This window comes from Oryctolagus cuniculus, chromosome 2 (assembly GCF_964237555.1).
Source record: "Oryctolagus cuniculus chromosome 2, mOryCun1.1, whole genome shotgun sequence".
Classification (NCBI taxonomy): Eukaryota; Metazoa; Chordata; class Mammalia; order Lagomorpha; family Leporidae; genus Oryctolagus; species Oryctolagus cuniculus.
In genome coordinates, this window is record NC_091433.1 from 92621016 (window position 1) to 92644355 (window position 23340).

The 23340-nt window shown below is 55.3% G+C and overlaps 1 protein-coding gene across 4 annotated transcripts in view; it reads right to left on the reverse strand.

Moving 5' to 3' along the window:
- Positions 1-23340, reverse strand: part of SLC20A2 (solute carrier family 20 member 2) — a 102946-nt gene that overhangs the window by 14969 nt on the left and 64637 nt on the right. For all 4 annotated transcript variants that reach the window (XM_051832414.2, XM_070068621.1, XM_070068620.1 and 1 more), the window contains exons 3-8: positions 22397-22537; positions 20254-20339; positions 15775-15871; positions 7791-7907; positions 3250-3453; positions 1460-2051 (exon numbers count right to left, since the gene is read on the reverse strand). In XM_051832414.2, the coding sequence (XP_051688374.2) occupies positions 1460-2051; positions 3250-3453; positions 7791-7907; positions 15775-15871; positions 20254-20339; positions 22397-22537 (1237 nt within the window). The remainder of the gene's footprint in view (positions 1-1459; positions 2052-3249; positions 3454-7790; positions 7908-15774; positions 15872-20253; positions 20340-22396; positions 22538-23340) is intronic.

A 23340-nucleotide genomic window follows, 5' to 3' on the forward strand; every position in this document is an offset into this window, starting at 1 on the left:
ATTCAATCTAAGTTCCCCGGGCTAGCCTGGCGAATTCAACCCAGCATACGTCTCCGCCCCACGGTTTGGCTTCCGTTTCAGCTTCTGGTTTCAACTTTTCGCCCCCTATTCCCGGGCTAACTTGAGAACCCCAAAGTGGCTTTCGTGTCCGCCTTGGCCTGCCCCCCACGGCTTCAATTTCCCTAACATTTTTCTCTACCCGGTATGTTTCCCCAAGCTTTCCTCCAACAATACTCCTCCCTCATTTCTCCTGGCCTCTCCCCACAGTCCGCGTCCGAGTCTGTTTGTTCTAGCTTTCACCCTCGCTTTCGACCTTAGAGATTTCTCCCAGCTTCCCCCCGTAGTCCGTATCCGAGTCTATGCCTAGGCTTTCAATAGCTTCTTCCGGCTCCTTTTTCGTCCGGCTTTTCCCTAGGCTGTTTGCTAGTTTCTCTCTCCGATATTTTCCCTAGTTCTTCCCGTTTCTTCCCTCTTAGGTTTCCTATCTGTCCTAGGTTTCCTATCCGAGTCACGGCACCATTATGTCGCTCCCCCTCTTCGTGGAGGAACGACACTAAACCCTGCCTAGGCTTCATATCCGAGTCACGGCACCACTTGCTGCTCCTCCGCACGCGGAGGAGCCGCACCGGACCGGGCGCTTGTTGTTCCCTTTTTTTACAAGTCCTTTCTATAGTAAAGTAAGAATAAGTAAACAGCGAACTCCCAAAGCAAGAATGAGTAGAGAGAAATGAGAAAGAACGAAGTAACGAACTTCCCCGCGAACTCTCCAACGCACTCTCCAACCAACCCACACCACCATGCCGTCTCTCTCCTCCTATATAGTCCTCCTCCGCCAATCCCAACTCGGCTGCCCACACGCCGAGCACGCCGCTCTCCTCCAATCAGGAGCAGCTCCTGCAGCTTGTCAAGTTGGTGAGAGGCAGCTGGGTAGAAGCTGTTTACTTCTCTCCCAGCGCCATATTGTGGGAGAGCAGATGCATAGAATAAGTCTTAATTCCAGTAACAGTATAGTCCGAATTGCTCCCCACACTGGACTCCAGGAGGCGGCTCTGCTTCCTGCAGGGCCAGGCCCGGTGTGGGCCCCGCCAGGTGAGGCGGGGAAGAATGCCTACTGCACTGCTACACCCGGCGCCCGGGTCTACACCCGCCGAGCCCACAGGTGGCCTGGACCCGCTCCTGGCGGGGACTGGAGGAAAGGCTCAGTTACATGACTCTGTCCCCAGCATGCAGCCCCCCGGCATCTCACCAAGGAGCCCAATCCCGAGAGATGGCGGGGGCTGGCCCCACACGGTGACCCCCCCAGCAGCACCCTCCTGGCCAGGCCTCTGAGCCTGAGTCCCTCGCGGCTCCCGGCTCTTTCACTGTCACACCAGACCTCCGCCTGCCTGTGCGGAGCCAGACCCTTGCTTGCACTCCTCCCAGTGGGACGGCAGGTGGCGCGCTGCCCGCGCCGACTCACCTCACGTCGTTGCCGCCGTGGGCGAAGGATCCGAAGCAGGCGGTGAGGACCTGCAGGAAGTGGAAGAGCAGGTGGACCTCAGCCGTGTCCTTCTCCTCCTTCTCCTCCTCGGCCGGGTCCTCGTGCGGCGGCGCGGCGTCGGCCAGCTCGGACGCCAGCTTCATCTCCACGCCGCCCTCCTCGGCCTCGATCTCGGCCTCCGCCACGGCGTTGCAGTAGCTCGAGTAGCTGTCGTAGCGCAGTCGCTTCTTGGAGTAGGACACGGCGTCGCCCACCAGCTTCTCGCTGTCCTCGGGGGCCGAGGGCGCGTCGGCGGCCTTGAACGTGGCGTGCACGGGCAGCCCGCAGATGGCGGCCGTGTAGCAGGTGTAGCTGTTGTTGCGGCGCAGCAGGCGGTAGCTGCTCTCCGGGGCGGGCTTCTCCTCCGGGCCCCTGTCGCTGTGGATCTTGTGCAGCAGGTCCTTGTACAGCCCTGAGTCCTTGTGCACCGTGTGGTACACGTGCCCGTCGCTCCTCGCGTGCCCGTCAAAGCCGAACGTGCCGTTGGAGATGGGGGACTTTGCAGAGCCGTGAGTCATGGAAAGGGCCCTTCCTGAAAGACATTTTTCTTTTTTCTTTTTCTTTTTTTTTTTTTTTTTGACAGGCAGAGTTAGAGAGAGAGACAGAGAGAAAGGTCTTCCTTCCATTGGTTCACCCCCAAATGGCCGCTACGGCCGGTGCGAAGCCAGGAGCCAGGTGCCCCCTCCTGGTCTCCCATGGGGTGCAGGGCCCACACACTTGGGCCATCCTCCACTGCACTCCCAGGCCACAGCAGAGAGCTGGCCTGGAAGAGGGGACAACCGGGACAGAATCCGGCACCCACATGGGATGCCAGCGGTGCAGGCGGAGGATTAACCAAGTGAGCCACGGCGCCGGCCCCTGTCACCCTGCTTTCAAATAAATAAAATAAAGCTTAAATAAATTTTCATAACTGACTACTTATTTGAGAGGTAGACAGAGAAGGACAGAGAGGGAGTTCCACCCACTGGTTTACTTCCCAAACGCCTGCAAGGGCTGGGACCGGGCCTGGACCAGGCTGAAGCCAGGAGCTGGGAACTCCATCCAGGTCTCCCTGCAGTTTTTTCTGTCCACTCCATTTTCTAAGTTGACTATGAAGGACACGCAGTGGCTTTAGAATTAAATTAAAACAACTGGAAGCCTACAGCAAGAGGGTAAAAGCTGTAACACCATCTTTAAAAATGATGTGACTTAAGTCTTCTAGGAACTGCCACAGCCCGACGGAGACTGTCTTTAGAAGGGACTTATTTCAGGAAATTGCATTCCGGAGTCAAAGCTCAGCTCAGGTAAAGACGGCCATTGCAGGCGTTTCTTACAGCGTCACAGGCCACACTGCTCTCCTGGGCCAGTCCCAGATGGCACCTGTGGCAAGCAGGTGCCAGGGCCCCTCCCCGCCAGGACCTGGAGGGTGCTGGGCATAGAGGCTGCAGCTCACTGGTCGCCGTCCACTGCTCCTGCAGCTAACGGGCAACCTTGGGTGTTCAGGGGGTTCCTAAGGTCTCTGAGTCTGTGACGGTACCACTTCCTCCCCTCCACGCTGAGCTGTCTCCTCACGGGCTGCAGGGCAGGGTGCGGGTATGCTCTGTGGGTGGCAGGCACCTGAGCCAGCTCGCCTCCCCCAGGGAGTGGTCTCTGGGCCCTTTCCAGCACCCGCCCCCAGCCCCCTGTGGCCTGTCTCAACTACACAATGGGACTCCACCTGCGAGCACTGGCAGCAGGCTGCCCAGGCTTACCATAGGCGGCCCGGGGGTGGTGTCCGGCTGGGGCACCCTCGGCAGTGGCAGCTGGCTCCCCGGCGGGTCCGGTCAGAGGGACGGTGCTGTCGTCACTGGCCTTGGCGCCCGGGAGCTCCTTGAATGCTGGGGACTCGGCCTCCTGGACTTGACCGAGACTTTCGTCAGATGCTCGCGACAAAGCGCTTTCTTTCTGTAGTTTGTCTAAAGAGGTACAGTCGTAAATGAGAACCTGCAAAGGGATTCCTGTGACCGGAAGAGGGATGTGGACAGGATGATTCGAACAGGTCACGGAAAATGGAAGCAACTTGATTTGGGCACCAAAAAAAAAACAAAAAGACTGCACGCTCCAAGCACAGTTTTTCCCGTGAACTCTTTGGAGGCTTGCTCAGTTTTCGTGTCTGTACCTAAGATAAACTCAGCTTTTCATTTCAAATTCCACAAATACCTCCATGGCCCCTCACATCTTTATCTGCTGGTACTTACCCGGGGGCAAGAAACAAACAAACAAAACTACAGACACGGAAACAACATCCGGAATTCCGTCAATTTTCTGGAGAATGCTGGCCAGAAAATCCAGCTGTCGGGGACAGGCAGGTCTCCTGCTGTGGTATTACAGCCAAAGCTGAGAGCAAAGATTTTAAGGTCTCCTAAGGATCTTCAAAAGCCTCACGGAAAATGTGCATTTTGAAAACAAAACAAAAACTAAGCATAGATTTCAAAACTGTCTTGCACTCAAATAAGCTCATCTTTTAATTCCATTTTCCACAAACATTTTGAAGTCCCCTCATGTGAAATGAAGGTTGGTTAGCTATCAAGGAAAGGCCCTAAGGATGCAGCATGGGGCTCATTTTATCCTTCCTGTTTGAGTAAGTCAGACGGACAGTGGGTGCCTGGGGCAGGTGTGGGGGGCTCGCCGTGGGCAGAGACCATGCTTATTCGCAGCACAGAGCAGGAAGTAGACTCCGTCAACTGCTCTTAATCCACCAGCACTGTGGCCTCCCTAGGAGGCCTGGGGATGTGTTAATGGGGTTTTCCAAATTATTAGCTGGTCAAGTTAACACGCAGCAGACTGACGACCCGGGGACCCGAGACTCGTGTCAGGGTCATTGCCACCCTCACTGGCACGAGAACAGCCCATCACCCGCCCGCCCTGCCCAGCCCCAGCCTTGACCCCCAGGGAACTGGCTGCTGTGGTCCCTGTGTTAGGTAGGAAGTCAGTTATGAGCTTGTGTGTGTGTGACATAAAGGCCTAAAGAGAAGACATCTATGTCCAGCATCTGCATCTGCATCTCAGTCATCCTGACAATGTTTCAGGGGCAGCCCGGTATTCACATCCTGCCCTGCCCTCTTCTACCTGATAACCTGCCAGGTGGAGGTCCCTGCCCCTTCTGCCTGACAAATCTTCCACAATCTCCCAGATGCAGCCCAGTATCTGCATTTCAAACACCCTGCTCCCGATCCCCATTCTCTAGGGGTCCTGCTCACCCTTCCTCTGAACCCAGGATGGTGCCAGCTAGGCTTCCTCCTGTCTGATACCTTCAAGGGAAAACTCAGATAGAAGTTTTTCTATTTACATCCAAAAAGCCCTTTGTTCCAAGAGAAGCAGAGGTGGGGAAGCAAGACCCATCTCCTTAAAAGCCCCCGGCCTCAACTGGACTGCGCGCTCAGCCCTCTGCCTCTCTGCTGAGCTGCCCGGCTGGCCTGGTCAGGTGTAATCTCTCCACTCAACCATGTAACCCCCCCCCCCCCCCAAGTCTCTCAGGCCCTGTCTGGAGAGGTGCCCATCCGTTCTTACGGATGTCCCTGCCCTAAGAAACCTTGCTATTTTACCTCCCACTACTCTCTGTCTCACGCCTGAATTATTTCTTGCGCGAAGACAAGAACCCTGCAATTTCTCCGGTAACACCTGCACTCGGCCTGTTTCAGGAAGTCGAGTGGATGAAGTCAGTGGCAGGCCACTTTAGCTCAGCCGGAGCCCGTTCCCACCCCTCCTCGCCGCCTGGCGACGTGCCGCAGCTGGTTAGCTTGTTCTGTGCACCACCGGGGTTAGTTCCAGTTTCACTGATTGCAAATGAAGGTGCCATGGATACTCTCGGACAGATATTGGCGCGGATGTGGAAATAGGCAAGAGTGGCGCGGACACTGCTCAGGGAACGTGCACGGTCACCCTGCTAAAGAGCTGCCTGACCTGGGCACGAGCTCCGGCTGCCCGGCCTCCTGGCTGGTGGCGCGTGCCTGTAACCAGCACACTCTGGCGGTGTGCAGGGACGGCTCACTCTGAATTCAGCCTGCGTTTCCCGCATGGCTCGGTGCTGAGCACCTGTTGGGTGGGCTTACTGGCCCTTCTCGTGTCTTCTTGGGTGACATCTTTCTAACGGGCTTGTCTGCTTCCTGGAATCTGTCTCTTCTGAGTGCAAGCCAGGGGCTTTGCAACTGCTTTCTCCCTGTCTGTGCACTGTCTTTCCCATCTCTTCGTCGTGTTCCCCATGGAGCAACAGTTCCTGATTTCGATCAAGTACAATTCATTCATCTCTTCTTTGTGCATTGGTTTTTGATGCTAGATCTGAGAACTCTGAGCCCAAAGCTTTCCCTCTGTTTTTCCCTCCCTGAAAGTCTCCCTGTTTTCTGACTTTGCATTCTGATCCATGGCACATCTTAGTTTTTTTATAAGGTGGAGGGCTTAGATTAAGTTTCCTTTTTTTTTTCTTTTTTTTGGGGGGTGCGTGAATGTCTAATCCATCTGACACCATGTTGAAAAGACCCCTTTCTCCACTGAACTGCCTTTGTACCTGACAGGTGTGGGGCTACCTCTGGACTCTTCTGCTGTAATGCACAGATTCACATTTTCACCACCGTCACAGCCCTGCAACTTTCTATCAGTCTTCCAAGTCTTAAAATCAGACGGTGTGAGCCCTTCAAGTGAATCCATTTTCAAAACTATCTTGGCTATTTTAGTCTTTAGAATTTCCACATATAAGGGTTCTTCGAAAAGTTCATAGAAAATGCTTATGCGGAAAAAATTATGGATGGATTTCCAATGTTTTTTGCACCAAAATAAACTGCTCTTTTTATCCAATTTTCCACGAACTTTGAAGTACCCGCAATTTTTAAAAAAAATTTTTTTTGGAATAAATTTCATTTTTAGTGTAGTTTTCTGTTCATGACACAATTGATAGGAAGGTACAGACAGTGCCATACAGCCTCTGCCCCTGTACCTGCCCAGTCATTAACACTCCTCTATTCGCTGTAATTACTGACGCATCATTAGTATCCAAAGTCCGGAGTTTAGATTAGGGTTCATCTTGATACATTCGGTGCGTTTTGACAAATGGCTAACAACATGTACCCATGAGCATACCGCCCCTCCAAAACTTTTAAAGCAGCTTGTCGAAATCTACACAACACCCTGCTGGGATCTGCATTTACACTGAGAAGAACCGACGTCGGTGCTGTACTGGGCCTTGTAGTGCACGAGCGCAAACAAGGATTTTCAAATCCAGACAGATGCACGTGGTCACACACCAGTAGGCACCCCCTACAGCCCAAGGTGGGCGTGTCTTTTCTCTGTGGAGGGAGCCTTGCAAAAGCTTGGAGGCTTGGAAGGCTGGTGCTAAGAAAACATCTCCAGCTGACGTCCTAAACCACCTTCTCCTTTTTAATGCAGTGTCTTTATAAGGTCAAACTGACGCCAATAAAACCCATACATGTTGAACGTACACATGGGGGGATGATCTGTGACAAGTGAGGACCCCCATCCTGATCACCCCATCCCCAGTGCTCCTGAAAAGTCCCCTTGCACCCCTGTGCTGTGTCCCCCAGACCCCAGCTGGCTCAGGCAGCCAGGGATTTCTGTCCCCATAGAGTAACTGGTGTGCTCTCGTCTTCTGGAAAACCCCATGCAATCTGAACAGGACCGTGGAGTCACGCGCTCTGCGTGCTCTCACGGCTGGCCCCGCGGCTCCCTGTGAGGCCGGGGTGGCAGACAAACCACCACCGGCTCGCCTGGTCACCTGCTCAGGGACACCTGGGCTGTGGGTTGCTGCCAGTTTTCGTCAGCTATCGCTAGAGTGTTTTCACGCGAGGCTCTTTGTGAACACCTGCTTCCACATCTCACGGGCGAATCCCTAGGAGTGAAGTTCCTGGGTCAGTCTGGGAACTCCCTGGGAAGACTGCGGGGGCCGAATTTCCCAGGCGCTCCGACCGTTTGACGTGTCGCCGTGAAAGCTCTGAGCACAGCGCAGGCCTCTCTCCCCGGAGCCACTCTCACTGGTGAACTCCACTGCGTGGCCCCTCCCAGGTGCCAGCGGCGACACGGACCTGGCTGCTCTCCTGGCTCCAACGCTATCCTGACTGCCACAGAGCAGTCAGCTCTTTTTTTTTTTTTTTTTTTAGAAAAAGCATTTACAAGGTTGCTGGACAGGGGAGACAGGCCACGTGCCATTGCAGCTCTCCACAAGGTGGAGGGCCCCTGTGCACCACAGGTGCGGGCCCGGGGCCCAGGGCGTCTCTGTGGGTCAGACGGACATTGGAGCCCTTACCTGCGATCTTCCTCCTCATCCAGGGACACACGAAGAGCCACACGAAGAGGGCGAAGAGCAGCGCCACGCCGGAGGAGATGAGGACGATTGCCCACAGCGGGAGGACCAGGCCCAGCACTGGGGAGGCAGAGGGGACAGCGGCGGGGTTACGCGGGCTCTCCCAAGGGCACGCCCTGCCTCACCGCCTTTTCCTCCCCCAGCTCTGTCCAAGATTGACCCAGGTTCTGCATTTCATACAACTCGCAGCCAAAAAGCCACGATGCTGTATGTGAGGTGTGTATACTCAGCGCTTTGTGAACACAGCCTTTGGATCTAGGCTTCCCAGGGTGGGACAACGGCACGCTGACTTAGGTCTTATCTGGGTGTCTAGGTGGCTGGCTAAGCTGGGAGTCCGCCCTGCTCTGTGCTGAGGGACAGCCAGACACCACCCTGGGAGCGGCTTCTCCCTGTCCCAGCAGCCGTCAGCAGCCCCGCCACAAGGGGGCACAGTGCCCTGAGCACACGGGCGAACCTCGCTAAATCAGCTTAGAAATGAGAGGTCCTTGAAAGGACACTGGCATTCACACAGAACTCTCCCAAGCGTCAGCTGGCAGAATTACAACACAGAAGAGTTTTTCGTTAGTGCACAAGTGGTGCTCGCTGGGTAGCAATTCTGTTAGCAAGCATCAGATCCAGGGTGCTGTCCCATGTTCGGCACCACCTGTTGGTTGCAACAGGCACGCCCCACACACGTGTTCACAGGTGCACGGCATGGGCACTCCTGCTCCTGTGTGACCGCATGGCACACCCACACAGGCGTTCATGGGTGCACAGCGTGGGCACTCCTGCTCCTGTGTGACCGCACGGCAATGCGCAGGCTAGCACACCTACCACCGCGCCAGCTGCGACAGTGCAGACCAGCAGAGCAAGACACGCGTCACGGGAATGGGGGATTGCTGTGGTCCCCAGACACAGGTGAGCTGGGTCTGCACGGGACACAGCGCAGCGGCACCTGTCCATTTACCTTTTTTTTTTTAAGATGTATTTATTTGAAAGGCAAAGTTTCAGAGAGATGGAGTAAGAGAGAGAGAGAGAGAGAGACAAAGAGAGAGGGAGCAATAGAGAGAGAGAGAGAGAGAGAGAGAGAGAGAGAGAGAGATCTCATCTGCTGGTTCACTCCCTAAATGGCCACAGTAGCTAGGGCTGGACCAAGCTGAAGCCAAGAGCCTAGAACTCCATCCAGGTCTCTCCCATGGGTGACAGTGGCCTAAGCACTTGGGCCATCTTCCACTGTCTTCCCAGGCACAGTAGCAGGGAGCTGGATGGGAAGTGGAGCAGCCAGGCCTCTGACTGGCACTCATATGGGATGACGGTGTCTCAGGTGCTGGCTTAACCCGCTGTGCCACAGTGCTTGGGGAGGGGGGGAGCATTTATGTTTAAAAAAGACAACCACCCCCTTCCACATGTGCACACAGGGAAAGTTCTAGAAAGACGATGGCTGCCTCTAGGGGAAGATGGGAAACAAGTGAGATTTTTGCTTCTTACAATGCATACTTTCACTGGTAACTTTAAGAAAGCACAACACAGATGCCACTTTAGTAAATGGCCAAAGATTTCTTCTGAATTTTAACGCAGTGAACCCTTTAAAAGGCCTGCTCTTCCACTAATGTTTAATGATGCAGGCCTTGTTACACTGTTACCAATGCACACATCCCCATCTGTGCACGGTGGCAACATCAGGGGGCTGTGAAACCACTGAGGGTCACAAGAGGTGACACAAGAGGCAGCGACTTACTCTAAGTGGGAGGTCAGAGTTCAGGCAGATACAAACCAGAAACAGAAGGCCCGGGATGGCCTGGCTCAGTGCCAGGGGGCAGCCCCAGAGCTGCTGGGAGCACTCAGACCCATTGGGGCCCAGGGGGCAGCCCCAGAGCTGTGGGGGAGCACTCAGACCCACCGGGGCGCAGGCGGCAGCCCCAGAGCTGCGGGGGAGCACTCAGACCTACCCGGGCGCAGGGGGCAGCCCCAGAGCTGCAGGGAGCACTCAGACCCACCCGGGCCCAGGCGACAGCCCCAGAGCTGCGGGAGCACTCAGACCCACCCGGGCCCAGGCGGCAGCTTTCTGTCCTCACGCTGCGTTCTGCCCCCAGGTGTTTCTCACCAGCCTGAGTGGGGAGCGCTTCGGAGCAGCGGGCCGCAGTCTGCCCCATTCCTCTGCTGAAGCAAGACAGGCGAGGGCTGCCCCCGGGGGCGAGGCGAACCCTCTGGGCTGTGCACTCTCTAAGATGCAAGGGCGTTTTCATTAACAGGCCCCGTTTTTTCTGTGCCTGCTGGAAAAGCCCAAGACAGAGGGAGAGGGGATCACCACACTCCCCTGCCCCCAACCAGGGCCAGGCAGGACTGCGAGGGGCAGTCAGGACCTGAGCTCAGTGGCCAGGCCTCTGTCCCCTGCTTAGCTGGCCAGACGCACCATCCCCTGCCCTCTGCACCACCTGCCAGGAGGGAAGACAGTCAGGTGGAGGAACAGAGGCGGGAGTCCAGGAGAACTGGGGGCGGGGATTGTGAGAGAGAAGAGGAACAGGTGCCAGTAACGCAGGCTTTAAGAGCAGGAGGCGCCGCCCTGGTGGCAGGCTCCCGGGGGGGACAGCTCGGTCAGTCACGTTGCATGGCTCCACACACTGGTAAATCAGGGGTGGGGAATGCCTGGCCCACGGGCTGCACGAGGCCCGCTAAATCGTCTGGTCTGGCCCTCCCATGGCCACCGCAGGCGGGACTTAGAATCCAATAAAGCTACACAGCTGGCTGACATGTCAGCTGGCAATGATGCTATAGACCTCCACACGGCCCTGGGCAGAGGAACAGATGCCCTAGCCTTGCACTAAACACACAGAACCAAGCTTCATGGTCTCCAACACTTCAGTGCAGAAAAGGGCGGAAGGGGGGGAGGGGGGAGAAGAGGAGGGGCAGCAGCGGCAGTGGTGCCTCAGCGCCAGGCCTGGGCACATGTGAGGCTGCGTTTGCAGGGACAGCAGAGGGAGCAAAGGCCGCTGTTCAAACTTGCTCAGAGCACCCGACACCCAGGCCCTGCAGTGAGGCAGCTGTGCGGACGGCACAGGAGGTGAGCGTGCACCAGAATCTCCACAGAGCTCCCTGGGAGAGCACAGGCCGCTGGGCTGGAGAATTTCCCATTTACGGCGCTTAGGGTTGGGCCAGAGAATCCGCCATCTTTTTTCCCTTTTATAGATCTCTTTATTTGAAAGGTAATTACAGAGGCAGACATCTTCCATCTGCTGGTTCACTCCCCACAATGCCCACAATGGCCAGGGCTGGGCCAGGTGGAAGCCAGAAACCTGGAACTCCATCTGAGTTTCCCACATGGGTGGCAGGGACTCGAATACTTGGGTCATTCTCTGCTGCTTTCCCAGGTGCATTAGCGGGGAGCTGGATCGGAAGTGGAGCAGCTGGGACTGGAACCGATGCTCATATGGGATGCCGACGTTGCAGGCCATAGCTTAACCCACTGTGCCACAACGCACGCCCCAAGAATCTGCACTGATGAGCCGCCAAGTGCTGCTGCTGGCGCAGCTGGGACGCAACTGGCCCAGGAGCTCCCCTTCACCTGAAGTCAGATGTCCCTCCCAGAGGCCTCTGCGGCTGACAAGCCCTGCCTGCCTGCACCTCATGCTGTCCAAGCACTCCACAAAAGCCTGGCCCTGCACATCTGAAGACCCTGGCATTACAAATAAACTTCCGGCTTGCATCCAACCCAAGTAAGCACTTTCTGCCCGAGTTATTCTGGGTCTGGCAAGTTCGTTTTTAAGGACGAAAACGCAAAGACGACTTCCGGAGTGCGAGCTCCGTCTCTGAAGTTCAGGAATGACTCATGAGAGGTAAGTCATGTCTGTTGCAAATCGAGCTGAGGACATAAACAGCTTCAGAGCCATTCAGAGTGGGAGGCAAACACGACACTGGACCTCGACACCCAGCACCTCTCCGGTTCATTCCATGCCTAGAGATGCTGTTTGTCCGGGTCTCTGGGAGCTGAACTCGGGCAGAGTGATGCTGGAGAACTTCCCTTTCTCCTTTCATCACCAAGGCCCTTTATATGAAAATGTCCCAGGGCCAGAGCCGTGGCTCACTAGGTTAATCCTCCGCCTGCAGTGCCGGCATCCCATGTGGGCCCCGGATTCTGTCCCGGTTGCCCCTCTTCCTGTCCAGCTCTCTGCTGTGGCCAGGGAGGGCAGTGGAGGATGGCCCAAGTGCTTGGGCCCTGCACCCCATGGGAGACCAGGAAAAGCACCTGGCTCCTGGCTTTGGATCAGTGTAGCTCCGGCCGTAGAGGCCATTTTGGGGGTGAACCAACAGAAGGAAGATCTTTCTCTCTGTCTCTCTCTCTCACTAACTCTGCCTGTCAAATAAAGAAAAGAAAAGAAAAGAAAACGTCCCAAGGGGGAGAGAGGATAGCGACAAAGGCAGAGCTCTGCTGAAAGGAGCGGCTGGACCGAGTGGTGCTGCACTGACCACCTGCGCCCCCCTGTGGCACAGGCTGGCAGGTGCAGAGGCCCCAGCGAGTAAATCCTGCGTGACTCAAGTCTGCTGTGAGGCCAAGAGAGCCCCTGCAATGCTTCCGTGGCCTCGGACTCAGCTCCCGGGTGTTCCAGCAACACCCCTGGGGAACCAGCGCGTTAGCAGAAGCCTCTTCTGACTGACCGGAGGAACGCACCAGGGGCCTTCAGGGTCATGACTGCCTCCCCCTTGCTGCTGCTCCAGGCAGGTCCCCCCACCCCCCAAACGTCTCCCAAACATGTATGGGGAGAAACAGAGAGAGGGGACGATTCGGGACTTCCTGGAAACTTAGCACCAAATGGATGAGGCTAACGGGGACTGATGGTGGAGACGCTGTTCCCTGCCTGTGCTTCATGACAAAGGACGAGACGCGGCCGTGCGAGGACACGGCACACCCCGACCGCCCCTCGTGCCCACGCCAGGATGGGGGCTGCTCTTCCCGTTCAGGGGTTTCTAATATTCCTAACTAAAGAGAAAGAACCCCCCCCCCCAATGCTGGCCGGTTCACGTGGCAGCTTCCCTAATAGGGCGGTACGTCCACAGGTTTGTGGGGAAATGGGGTTCATGGGTGGGGGCTTGGAGCCTGGGTTCTGGCGCTGGCTTCACTCCCCATTCCAGGTTCCTGCTAGTACACATCCTGGGAGACAGCAGGTGAGGGCTCCCGCCACGTGGGAGACGTGGATGCAGTTCCCAGCTCCCAACATCAGCCTGGCCCAGCCCTTGCAGAGATGGGAGTTCTGTCTCACTATACATCTATCTCCCTGCCTCTCAAATAAACAGATACATTCTAAAGACGGGCTGAAAAGCTAAGTTAATTGTTGCACAAAACCGTTTGTTTTAACCCACGCATGGTGCTTGCAAAATTCTATTCACTTGGTGACGACCTCTTGTATGGCAGTCTCAACACTTCCTGGGCACCAGAATGAGCTTATCTTTTAACTCCAAGCCCACAAACTTTTTTTTTTTTTTGCAGTATCTTTGAATACTGGGAGACCTTTGACAAGAGTTAAGAGAGATGATGAACGTGTGGAGGTTGTTAAGCTTTGTCGTTAGCATCCTGTGGCAGGTGCTATGTGAGCGGGGTCGACCTACGGGGTCGACCTGCGGGGTCTCCCGTGTCAGTGCAATGTCACGACCAAGACCCTGGGACTCCGTGTTGTCATCCCACAGTCTCCCACCTGCACTGCGGGCAGAGCCCAAGTACCAGTGTCCCCGGGGAGGCAGGGCCCCGAAGAATGAGTTGGTGAAAAGCTCAGCTCAGCCACCCCGGGAAGCGTCCGTGTCATCCTTGGTTGCCCCATCCGTATCTGGTTTCATGTCCCCGACAACTATCTACTCTCCCAGGGAGATGATTCTCTTAGCACACGTGCAACAAAACTGCTGCAAAAAGATGACGAAAAGAAAAACGAGAGGCGGAAAATCCCAGCCGGGGACGGACAAAGCCAAGTCCTTGCAGACACACACCCAGCCAGGGAGCAAGACGAACACAGAGCAGGCAAAAGCAAAAGGCAGAAGCAACAGGAAACCATCTTTAGTTGTCACAGGGGCGGGGGGGGGGGCATCCACAGCCCTCATTAGCTCAGGGCATCCGACACCACCCCGGGGTGGGGGTGGGGATACGCAGTACTGAGGCCTTCCCTGCTTTGTGTGTGGCTAACCTGAGATCCAAGAGCTGACTTAGGTGAGGGATGAGACCTCGCCTGTAGGGGGCCGTCCACAGCTCGGCTCTGTGCTGCCTGCACCTGCAGCCCCACGCCCCAGGCCCCTCCCACGCTCTGAGGTGCAGGGAGCTCCACGGCAAGGCACTGCCTCCTTCCTGACTCCTGTGTGTTTTTACTGACCCCAGAACACGTTAAAAAAAAAAAAGCCTGCAGCAAACACACTTCCTAGCCCACGAGTTACAGAACCCAGAGGGACCACGGGAGCTGTCCTGGGAGGCTGGGACGCCACCTCTCTTGGGCTGTGCTTCCGTGTAACTCACAGCAGCTGCGAGGCCGGCACCCCCTCCCCCCAACATCACTCGAAGCCAGGAACCCCGATAAGAAGTATTCAGGGCAGGTGCCAAAGTTAAAGGCTGTGTGGGCATCGTATCACACTGATTTTTCATGGCTGATGTAGACAATATATAATTATGTATATCAAATAAAATCTGAGTAAGATTACACTGAGCAAATCCACAAGGATCCCCCCGGGCACCCCCTCATATTGGAAGGTGACCCTTTTCAACTTTACTATCACGCGCCGTTTAGCAGAGATTTAACTTTTGGTCAGAGGAAGGGAGACTTCTCTGTGCGATGTGGCCATCAAGGACATGAATGAGATGACGCACAACACAGACAGATCTGCTGACCCCCACCTGTGTCCGTGGTGGTGGGTGTGTTTCGGAGGCACCTGTCACAGACAGAGAAGCCCTGCCTGCCGAGACAGGCACCCAAGTATTTCAGAGAAAGTTGCCAGCTCACCACCCTGAAACGTATGCATTTAAGAACACTGGAGGTGCTGGCCTTGTGGTTCTGAGCTCACACGGGCAGCCCACACAGGAGCGCTGTTCAAGTCCCTGCTGCTCTGCTTCTGACCCAGCTCTCTGCTAATGCACCTGCGAAAGCAGAAGAGGATGGCCCAAGTGTTGGGCCTCTGCTACCCACGTGGGAGACCCGGATGGAGTTCCAGGATCCTGGCTTTGGCTTGGACCAGCATGGCTGCTGTGGCCACTGGGGGAGTGAACCAGAGGATGGAAGACCTCTCTCTGTAACTCTGCCTTTCAAATAGGTAACTAATTTTTTAATAAAGAAAAAGAAAAAGGAATACTATACATGCTTTTGTTTTGCCAGAATGTAAGAGAAAAGAATTCATTTTTAGCTGACACCCCCTCGCCACCAAAGCAACTCTAGACCCTTATTTAAAAAAAAAAAAAAAAAAGCCAAAGCAACCAGAATGGGACCTGGGAGTCACTGCTAAAAACAGAGCCCCCTTGCTTTTAGCCACGTGGGAAGCCAGCATGCAGGCTGCTCTGAGGACCGGTAGGGGCTCTGGACGCTGACCCCCTCCCCCTTCACCAGGGGGAGGGTGGAGGCTTGGGGGAGGCAGGGGGCAGACCTGGCTGCTGCACCCTCCCTGCCACCCACACCTCTCTCCGGGCCCAGCAGAGCCCGCCTGCGCGTGCTATCAGTTCCCATTCTGAGATGCAGAGAGGTTGTGTTAAGCTTCTAAAGCAACACAGCGGGGCAGGCGGCAGAACGGGGATTTGACTTTCGTTTGAAACCAAAGTTCTGATGCCCGTTGCACCTCCCGCATCTCCTGGTCATTTAGCACGCTAAATGCATTCACTACTCTCTGCTACTCCGTCACGACCACAGGAAACGCTTTCCTGCCGCTGGTCAGCGATGCCGACTGAGTCGCTACTGCGGACGTGCGAGCTCTGCTCCCGAGGGAGCCTTACCTGGTGCTCCTGTGTACATGATGGAAAACACATTTATTGCTATGGTCGCAGCATAGAACACGGGAAGCGCCCGGAGGCCGTTGGGAACGGGGTCCTCCTGTGTAACAAGGGGACAGAGTGGCAGGTCAGGACTCATGCAACACAGCACATGGCCACAAGAGGTCGTCTCCAGCACGGGTGTGGCCCACCCCTTGCACCCAGGGGCCAGGGCCAGGCTCCACAAGCTGACGTCAGAGTTAGAACAGGAAGAATCGCTAGGGTGAGTCAGCTCAGGGGGCCGAAGCCCTCTAGCGAGATTCAACTTTGGCCCTGGAAGTCCACGTTCAACAACTACGTTAAGGGCCAGTGCTCTGGCATAGTGGGTAAAGCTCTACCTGCAGGGCTGGCATCCCATAGGGGTGCAGGTTCAAGTCCCGGCTGCCCCACTTCCTATCCAGCTCCCTACCAATGCACATGGGAAAGCAGAGGGAGATGGCCCCAGTGCTTGGGCCCCTGCCACCCATGTGGGAGACCCAGATGAGGATCCTGGCTCCTGGCTCCCGCCTGGTCCAGCCCCAGCCATTGTAGCCATCTGGAGATTGAACCAGCAGATGGAAGATCTGCCTCCCTCTCTAACTCTGATTTGCAAATAAATAAATCTTCAAATAAATAAATAAAAATGTTGAGACTCAAACCCCTGAGGATTCTCTACATCACTCTTATTACACAGACATTTTAACTATATTGAAATGCATAAAGCAAATGCATTTCCAGGTGCTATGAGTGTCCAAATCTTCAACTATGAAAAGTTCAGGAGTGGCGGGCTCTTTGTCTGGGACGATGTTATTTATCTACAAACATAGGCTTCTTCTATGGCATTCCCTAAACCAAATGCTGTAACGAGAATGGTGCCACGTGCGTGTTAGGTTAAATAACGTCTGAGAAACTACTGGAACTGTTAGAGCTCTCAGCAGATCTACGGAGGTGTTGAAAGCAAAAACGCGGGCTACAAACTCTTGGACACCGTGCTAGCGCATAGAGGGTACTCAAACAGCTCAAGATTTTCTAACCGTGCGAGCCAGCCTCACACGTTTGTATGGGCATGCTGCCTACCACAATTAAAAGGAAAACTCGCTCTTAGAGTTGACGTGGGCGACAGAAGCTTGGCTGAGTCAGCAGAGTCCGTCTCACAGAGCCATCTCAAGTGCGAACAGGTACGCAGACAGCACGGCTCACGGAGAACGCATTCTGGGGCGTCCTGAGCAGCCCTGGTCACGAGGCCTGAGCCGAATGGCAGCGGAAGATCAGGGCAACGAGAGCAGGGGCAGCAGTGGCCCAGCTGCGCGTGTGAGAGAGCCATGGCCAGACCAGGCCAGGCAGGGCCAGGGGCAGCGAATCTTGGGCTCAGCACGGCTTGGAGGGACATGGCCAGCAGCCTGACCCATGCTCCATCACGTGGAAAGGGCCCAGCCGCAAGGCCAGACACCGGTTCCAAGACATCGCTTTCTTGGGGGCAAGAATTGCTAATAAAAGACTTAGGTAAACATCTGAAGGTACACAGTACTGAGCCTGTGCCTGTAATAAAATCACCTTACGTCTTTTAATAATAGATTCTCAAAACTCAAACAGGAGCTGGTGCTGTGGTGTAGCAGGTAAAGCCATAGCCTGCAGTGCCGGCATCCTATATGGACACTGGTTTGATTCCTGGCTGTTCTACTTCCTATCCAGCTCTCTGCTAGGACCTGGGAAAGCAGTAGAAGACGGCCCAAGTGCTTGGGCCCCTGTACCGCGTGGGAGACCTGGAAAAAGCTCCTGGCTCCTGGCTTCAGATCGGCTCAGCTCCAAATGTGGCTATTTGGAGAGTGAACCAGCGGATGGAAGACCTCTCTCTCTGCCTCTGCCTCTTTGTAACTCTTTCAAATAAATAAATTAATTTAAAAAAACCCTCAAACAGCAAACATCTGGTGGAGCCCTGTCTCCTTTCTCCTTCTGCTGCCTCCTCTCCCTCTCCTCCCTCCCAGGCATCCATCCTCTGCCACCCAGGCCAGCACCCATCACTCTCTCTGAAACATTTAATGAGTGTCTTTTCCAGTGCCCAGCTCAGTGCTGGCCACCGGACTACGGAAGTGACCAAGGTGGTCACAGAACAGCAACGAGTGGAGAAACAGACGCCCACAAGGTGCCACCAACAACGAGGAGGAAGCGCCGGGGACAGGAGACCAGGAGGTGGCCCAGGGAGCCACACCTGAAGACTGGGGAGGCGTGTGTGTGCCAGCGAGGACGGATTCCACATCGAGGAAATGAAGAGGCTGGCAGGCGAGACGGGGTGGCAGCTTCCAAGACGTAAGCAGATATCAGCGTGGCTGGCGCCCAGGGGAAGGGGGTGGCAGCACTCGGCGGGGGCATGCTTGCGCTTCTCCAAGGGAACACGCCTTCGGTGGGGCACGGGGCAGGGCTAAGGCCGAGGAGCCGCCTGTCCACGTGTGTCCCCGAAGTGCGGGCAAGCGAACGCCGGAGCCGGTCCCCTCCTCCCTGGGGCATGCGTCCCAAGGGCCCCCCCCCCCCGGCTGCCTCAAACCTCAGAGAGTCCCCACCCCGAGACGCCAGGGTCCTTGGAAATGTCTGTGGAAAACCGAAGTAAAAGACGAAGCTTGTTTTGGTGCAATGCGTTTTGAAACCCTTGCTTCTCGAAAGGTCTCCCAAGAGTCCCTGGGCGGCGCGTGTTATGAAAACAGCTCCCGTGGACTTCCGAAGGACCCGCTCGGAAACAGACTCCCTACCTCTTGATTCCACTTTGTACAAACATGCTGAGGTCGGAAATGTGCGCTTGCCTGCTTTTCCCTAGATGTACACACGTCCCAGGGGTGGAGTTTAATTTGGAAGTCAGGTGCAGCAAAGGCTTAACCACAGCAATAATGCTACGGACCAGTGCTCGCAACGCTCTGGACTGGAAGCCACGTGAACTCCGTGCACTGCACTCACCCTTCCCCCTGCGATGGCGCGACGGGACAAGCCCCACGGGGTGGAGATCCCCCAGCGAGGCGAGTGACCGTGACACAGCACGCGCTCTTACGCAGGGCCTATCTGGACACAAGCACTGGCACACCGACCCTGAGAACTGGCTGGCTGCCTGAGCGGCTTGCAGGTGGGTGGCACACACGGCACGCAAACACTGAGTCAGTGGGAGGCTTTGTGTCCTGGCAGGGCTGGGGCCCGAGCGGGACGGGGGAGACTGCACCCTGCTACTCAGAACGCTGTGCCATTGAACTTCTGGGATTCTCCACTCAGTACGTACAGACCGTGGCTGACTGGGTAACTGGAACTACGACGAGCAAATCCCGGGCGAGGGGCGCTGCTGTGTGGTGCGACAGTCTAAGGCAGGCGTCTCTGCCACGGGCCTGAGAGGCAAATGGGCTCGCCTCGCTGGTGCTGAGTCTTGTTTTACGTCTCAGGTGAGTATGCCCAGTAGCCTACTTCCTTCTTATCCTCTCCTCAAAGTAGCCAGTGCTTCAAGCTTGCCTTCTTCAGACGACGGGAGAGCGCTGTTTGCTCCCGTGTTGTTGGAATCCCAGTCAGTTCCAAAGTCTGCACGCCACCTCCTTCCACCCGTTTAACATTCAGAAAACAGCGACCTTTCCTTCCTGAAGCCAGCACCATTCCTGGGAAGGCTGATGGGTGAACTAAATCCTGGAGCCAATCCTGCCACCCACGTGGGAGACCCGGAAGAAGCTCCTGGCTCCTGGCTTCAGCCTGGTTCTGCCCTGGTCACTGCAGCCACTTGGAGAGTGAACCAGCAGATGGAAGATCTCTCTCTCTTTCTGCCTCTCCCCCTTCTCTTTGTAAGTTTCAAATAAATAGTAAATCTTAAAGAAAAAAATACGAAATCTTGAAGCTGAGCAACACTGTCTGTAACTCTGTTTTCTGGAGTAGTCCCTGGGTGAGTAACCTTCTAGCTACTAACTCACGCCAGGGTGCTGTTGCCTTAACAATGCACAAATAAGGGGTCGGTGCTGTGGCAGAGGGGTAAAGCCACCGCCTGCAGTGCCGGCATCCCATATGGGCACCAGTTCGAGTCTCAGCTGCTCCACTTCCAATCCAGCTATCTGCCGTGGCCTGGGAAAGCAGTAGAAGATGGCCCAAGTCCTTGGGCCCCTGCACCCACATGGGGGACCCGGAGAAGCTCCTGGATCCTGGCTTGGGATCGACGCAGCTCCAACTATTGCAGACAACTGGGGAGTGAACCAGCAGATGGAAGACCTCTCTCTCTCTCTGCCTCTCCTCTCTCTGTGTAACTCTGACTTTCAAATAAATAAATAAATCTTTAAAAAAAAAAGGTTCTTTCTAAAAAACAAAACAAAAACCAAAACCAATGATGTACAAATACAATTATTCCTCCCACCCCCCCACCATTCATTCCTACTGAGTAGGACCTGCGTTAGCTCTAAAGTTTAATAATAATAATAATAATAATAATGATAATACAAAAATCGCCTCACTTACCTTTTTAAGGATGAAAATTCTGATCAGTATGAACAGCACGCCAGACATGAAACCAGATAAGAGTGGAGATATAAACCAAGAAGCAACTGAATAATTGAAGAAAAATCTAATGAATGTCAAAATCCATACGTAATCAAGGTCAGATTCACATAAGACGATGATAACCAGCAATCAGCACACACTAATGAATGTGCCCACAGTCATTGGCCTTAATGCCTGGCTGACGTCACGCGGTGCGGCCGCACTCCAGATGGGAGCAGCGGCCAAGCGCCCGGCTGCGCCCGGATCAGCCCCGGAGCAGGCCCTCCTCATCAGCGCGTGTCCCACAGGTCACCTCCAAGGCCTGCTGGTGCTCTCACTCCTGCCTCTCCCTTCGGCCTCTGTGTTCCCTACTCTGGGGGCACACGGGGGCCCCTGGGGAGCTAAGCTCTTACCACCCCCAGGGTTCTGGGCTACTCAAGGGTTTGGAGGGAGCTCGGCACACTGGCGTTTTTCCATTGTGTGCCCAGGTGATTGGGAAGTGCAGCTGGAGCTGAGAACCACTCCTCCAGAGGCCTGGGACCTGGCCACTTTCCTGGGGGCCTCCCTGCCGCTAGGGGCAGATGGGACCTCACGAGCAGAGTGAGGTGCAGACGTGCCGCTGGCTCCCTTTGACGCTCCCTCCCTGACTGTGAGCTCTCAGACCTTCCTGGGGCCCAGTCTTTCTATGACGTCCAGACTGGGTTCAGTCCAACTCACTGCTCTCATGCTTGGGAAGAACAAACAGATTCTGGTTTTCAAAGCTGATGAGAGCAGAGGTTAAAGACGCCCGCACATAACAGCTCTCACAATCTCCACTAACAGGACTTCAAAGGGAAAATGCACTCCCCATACCAGCTCTTCTAAAGCTTAACATCCGAAGGGGCCAACACTGTGGCGTAGAAGGCTAAGCTGTCTGCAGTGCCGGCATTCTATGTGTGCACCAGTTCAAGTCCCAGCTGTTCCACTTTGATCCAGCTCCCTGCTAATGGCCCAGGAAAGCATTAGAAGAGGGCCCAAATCCTTGGGCCCCTGCACCCATGTGGGAGACCCAGAAGGAGTTCCAGGCTCTTGGCTTCGGTATGGACCAGTCCCAGTCCCAGTCCCAGCCATTATGACCATTTAGGGAGTGAATCAGAGAGTGGAAGATCTTTCTCTCTCTCTCTCTCTCCCCCGCCCCCCTTTTCTCTCTGTATCTCTGTCTTTCAAATAAATAAATAAATAAATCTTTAAAAAAAAAAAGTTGGGTCTGGGGCCAGCACTGTGGTGTAGTGGACAAAGCCACCGCCTGCAGTGCCGGCATCCCATATGGACGCCAATTTGAGACCCGACTGCTTCACTTCTGATCCAGCTCTCTGCTATGGCCTGGGAAAGCAGCAGAAGAGGGCCCAAGTCCTTGAGGCCCTGCACCCGCATGGGAGACCTGGAAGAAGCTTCTGGATCCTGCCTTCAGATCAGCTCAGCTCCGGCCATTGTGGCCAATTGGGCAGTGAACCAGCGGATGGAAGACACCTCCCCCCGCCCTGCCTCTCCATAACTCTGCATTTCAAATAAATAAACAAATCTTTTTTTTTTTTTTTTTTTGACAGGCAGAGTGGACAGTGAGAGAGAGATACAGAGAGAAAGGTCTTCCTTTTTGCCGTTGGTTCACCCTCCAATGGCCGCTGCGGCCAGTGCACTGCGGCCAGCGCACCGCGCTGATCCGATGGCAGGAGCCAGGAGCCAGGTGCTTTTCCTGGTCTCCCATGGGGTGCAGGGCCCAAGCACTTGGGGCATCCTCCACTGCACTCCCTGGCCACAGCAGAGAGCTGGCCTGGAAGAGGGGCAACCGGGACAGAATCCGGCGCCCCGACCGGGACTAGAACCCGGTGTGCCGGCGCCGCTAGGTGGAGGATTAGCCCAGTGAGCCGCGGCGCCGGCAATAAACAAATCTTAAAAAAAAAAATATGTTGAGTCTAGTATATGGTATGCTGGCTTATAACCCAGGATCATGTCCTTATTAAAATAAATAAATAAAGCTTAGCATTTGAAGTGGGGGAAACCCGATGAAAAAATCACTTTGGATACAACTTACTCTAAAGCACGTAAACTTTCCTCCTCACAGGTAAAAGAAAATGGCAATTACCAATCTTGACGAGCTCCATCCACTGCACGCCTTTCGTGCCGATGGCGACGAGCGAGAATCCTATGGTGGCGCCTACGATGCAGTGGGTGCCAGAGATGGGCAGCCTCAGGAACGACGCAATCAGCTGCCACACCGCCGAACCTGCGGACGGGAAGAGCAGCGAGAGTTACCCCAGAGTCCAGAGCCTCACACCGGCCCCCGGGGATGGCAGTCGGGGGCTGCTCTCCGTTCCAGCATCGCCCGGGGATTTGCTTTTCTGTGCACTGAGGTCTGGACCAAAAAATAAATAAATAAAAAGCACAAAATTAGGGGCCCGGCATTGTGGCACAGCAGCGGAAGCTGCCACCTGCAACACTGGCATCTCACACAGGCACTGGGTCGAGTCCCAGCTGCTCCACTTCCAATCCAGCTCCCTGATATGGCCTGGGACAGCAGCGGCAGATGGCCCAAGTGCTTGGGCCCCTGCACCCGTGTGGGAGACCCGGGTGGAGTTCCAGGCTCCTGGCTTCAGCCTGCACCAGTCCCAGTGCCAGCCATTGTGAGCATCTGGGGCGTGAACCAGTGGATGGAAGATATCTCTCTCTCTGTAACTCTGCTTTTCAAATCAATCAATCTCTGTCGTGAGGTTTGGCCAAAATGAGGCAGGAGAGGGGAGGCTCCAGGGACTACAGGGAGTGGAGGCAGTAGGTATCCTGGAAGGAGGTCTTGCGTCTTGCAGCCTGTGTGCCAGGGTTCAACACCACACCGCTCCCTGATTTTCTTCTTGTCCGAGAAGTAACTGTGACGATGACCCCGACTGGCCCTGCGGCCTGGCCCCTGCCCTCTGCTCGCAGGCTCCATTCTGCCTGCTGGGAGGCACCCTCGGTTCCGGCTTTGCGTCTCTTCGCCTCAATTCCACCGCTGGGCTTAGGCTTTCTCCCGGCTCCAGGTCACGTCGGGGACTC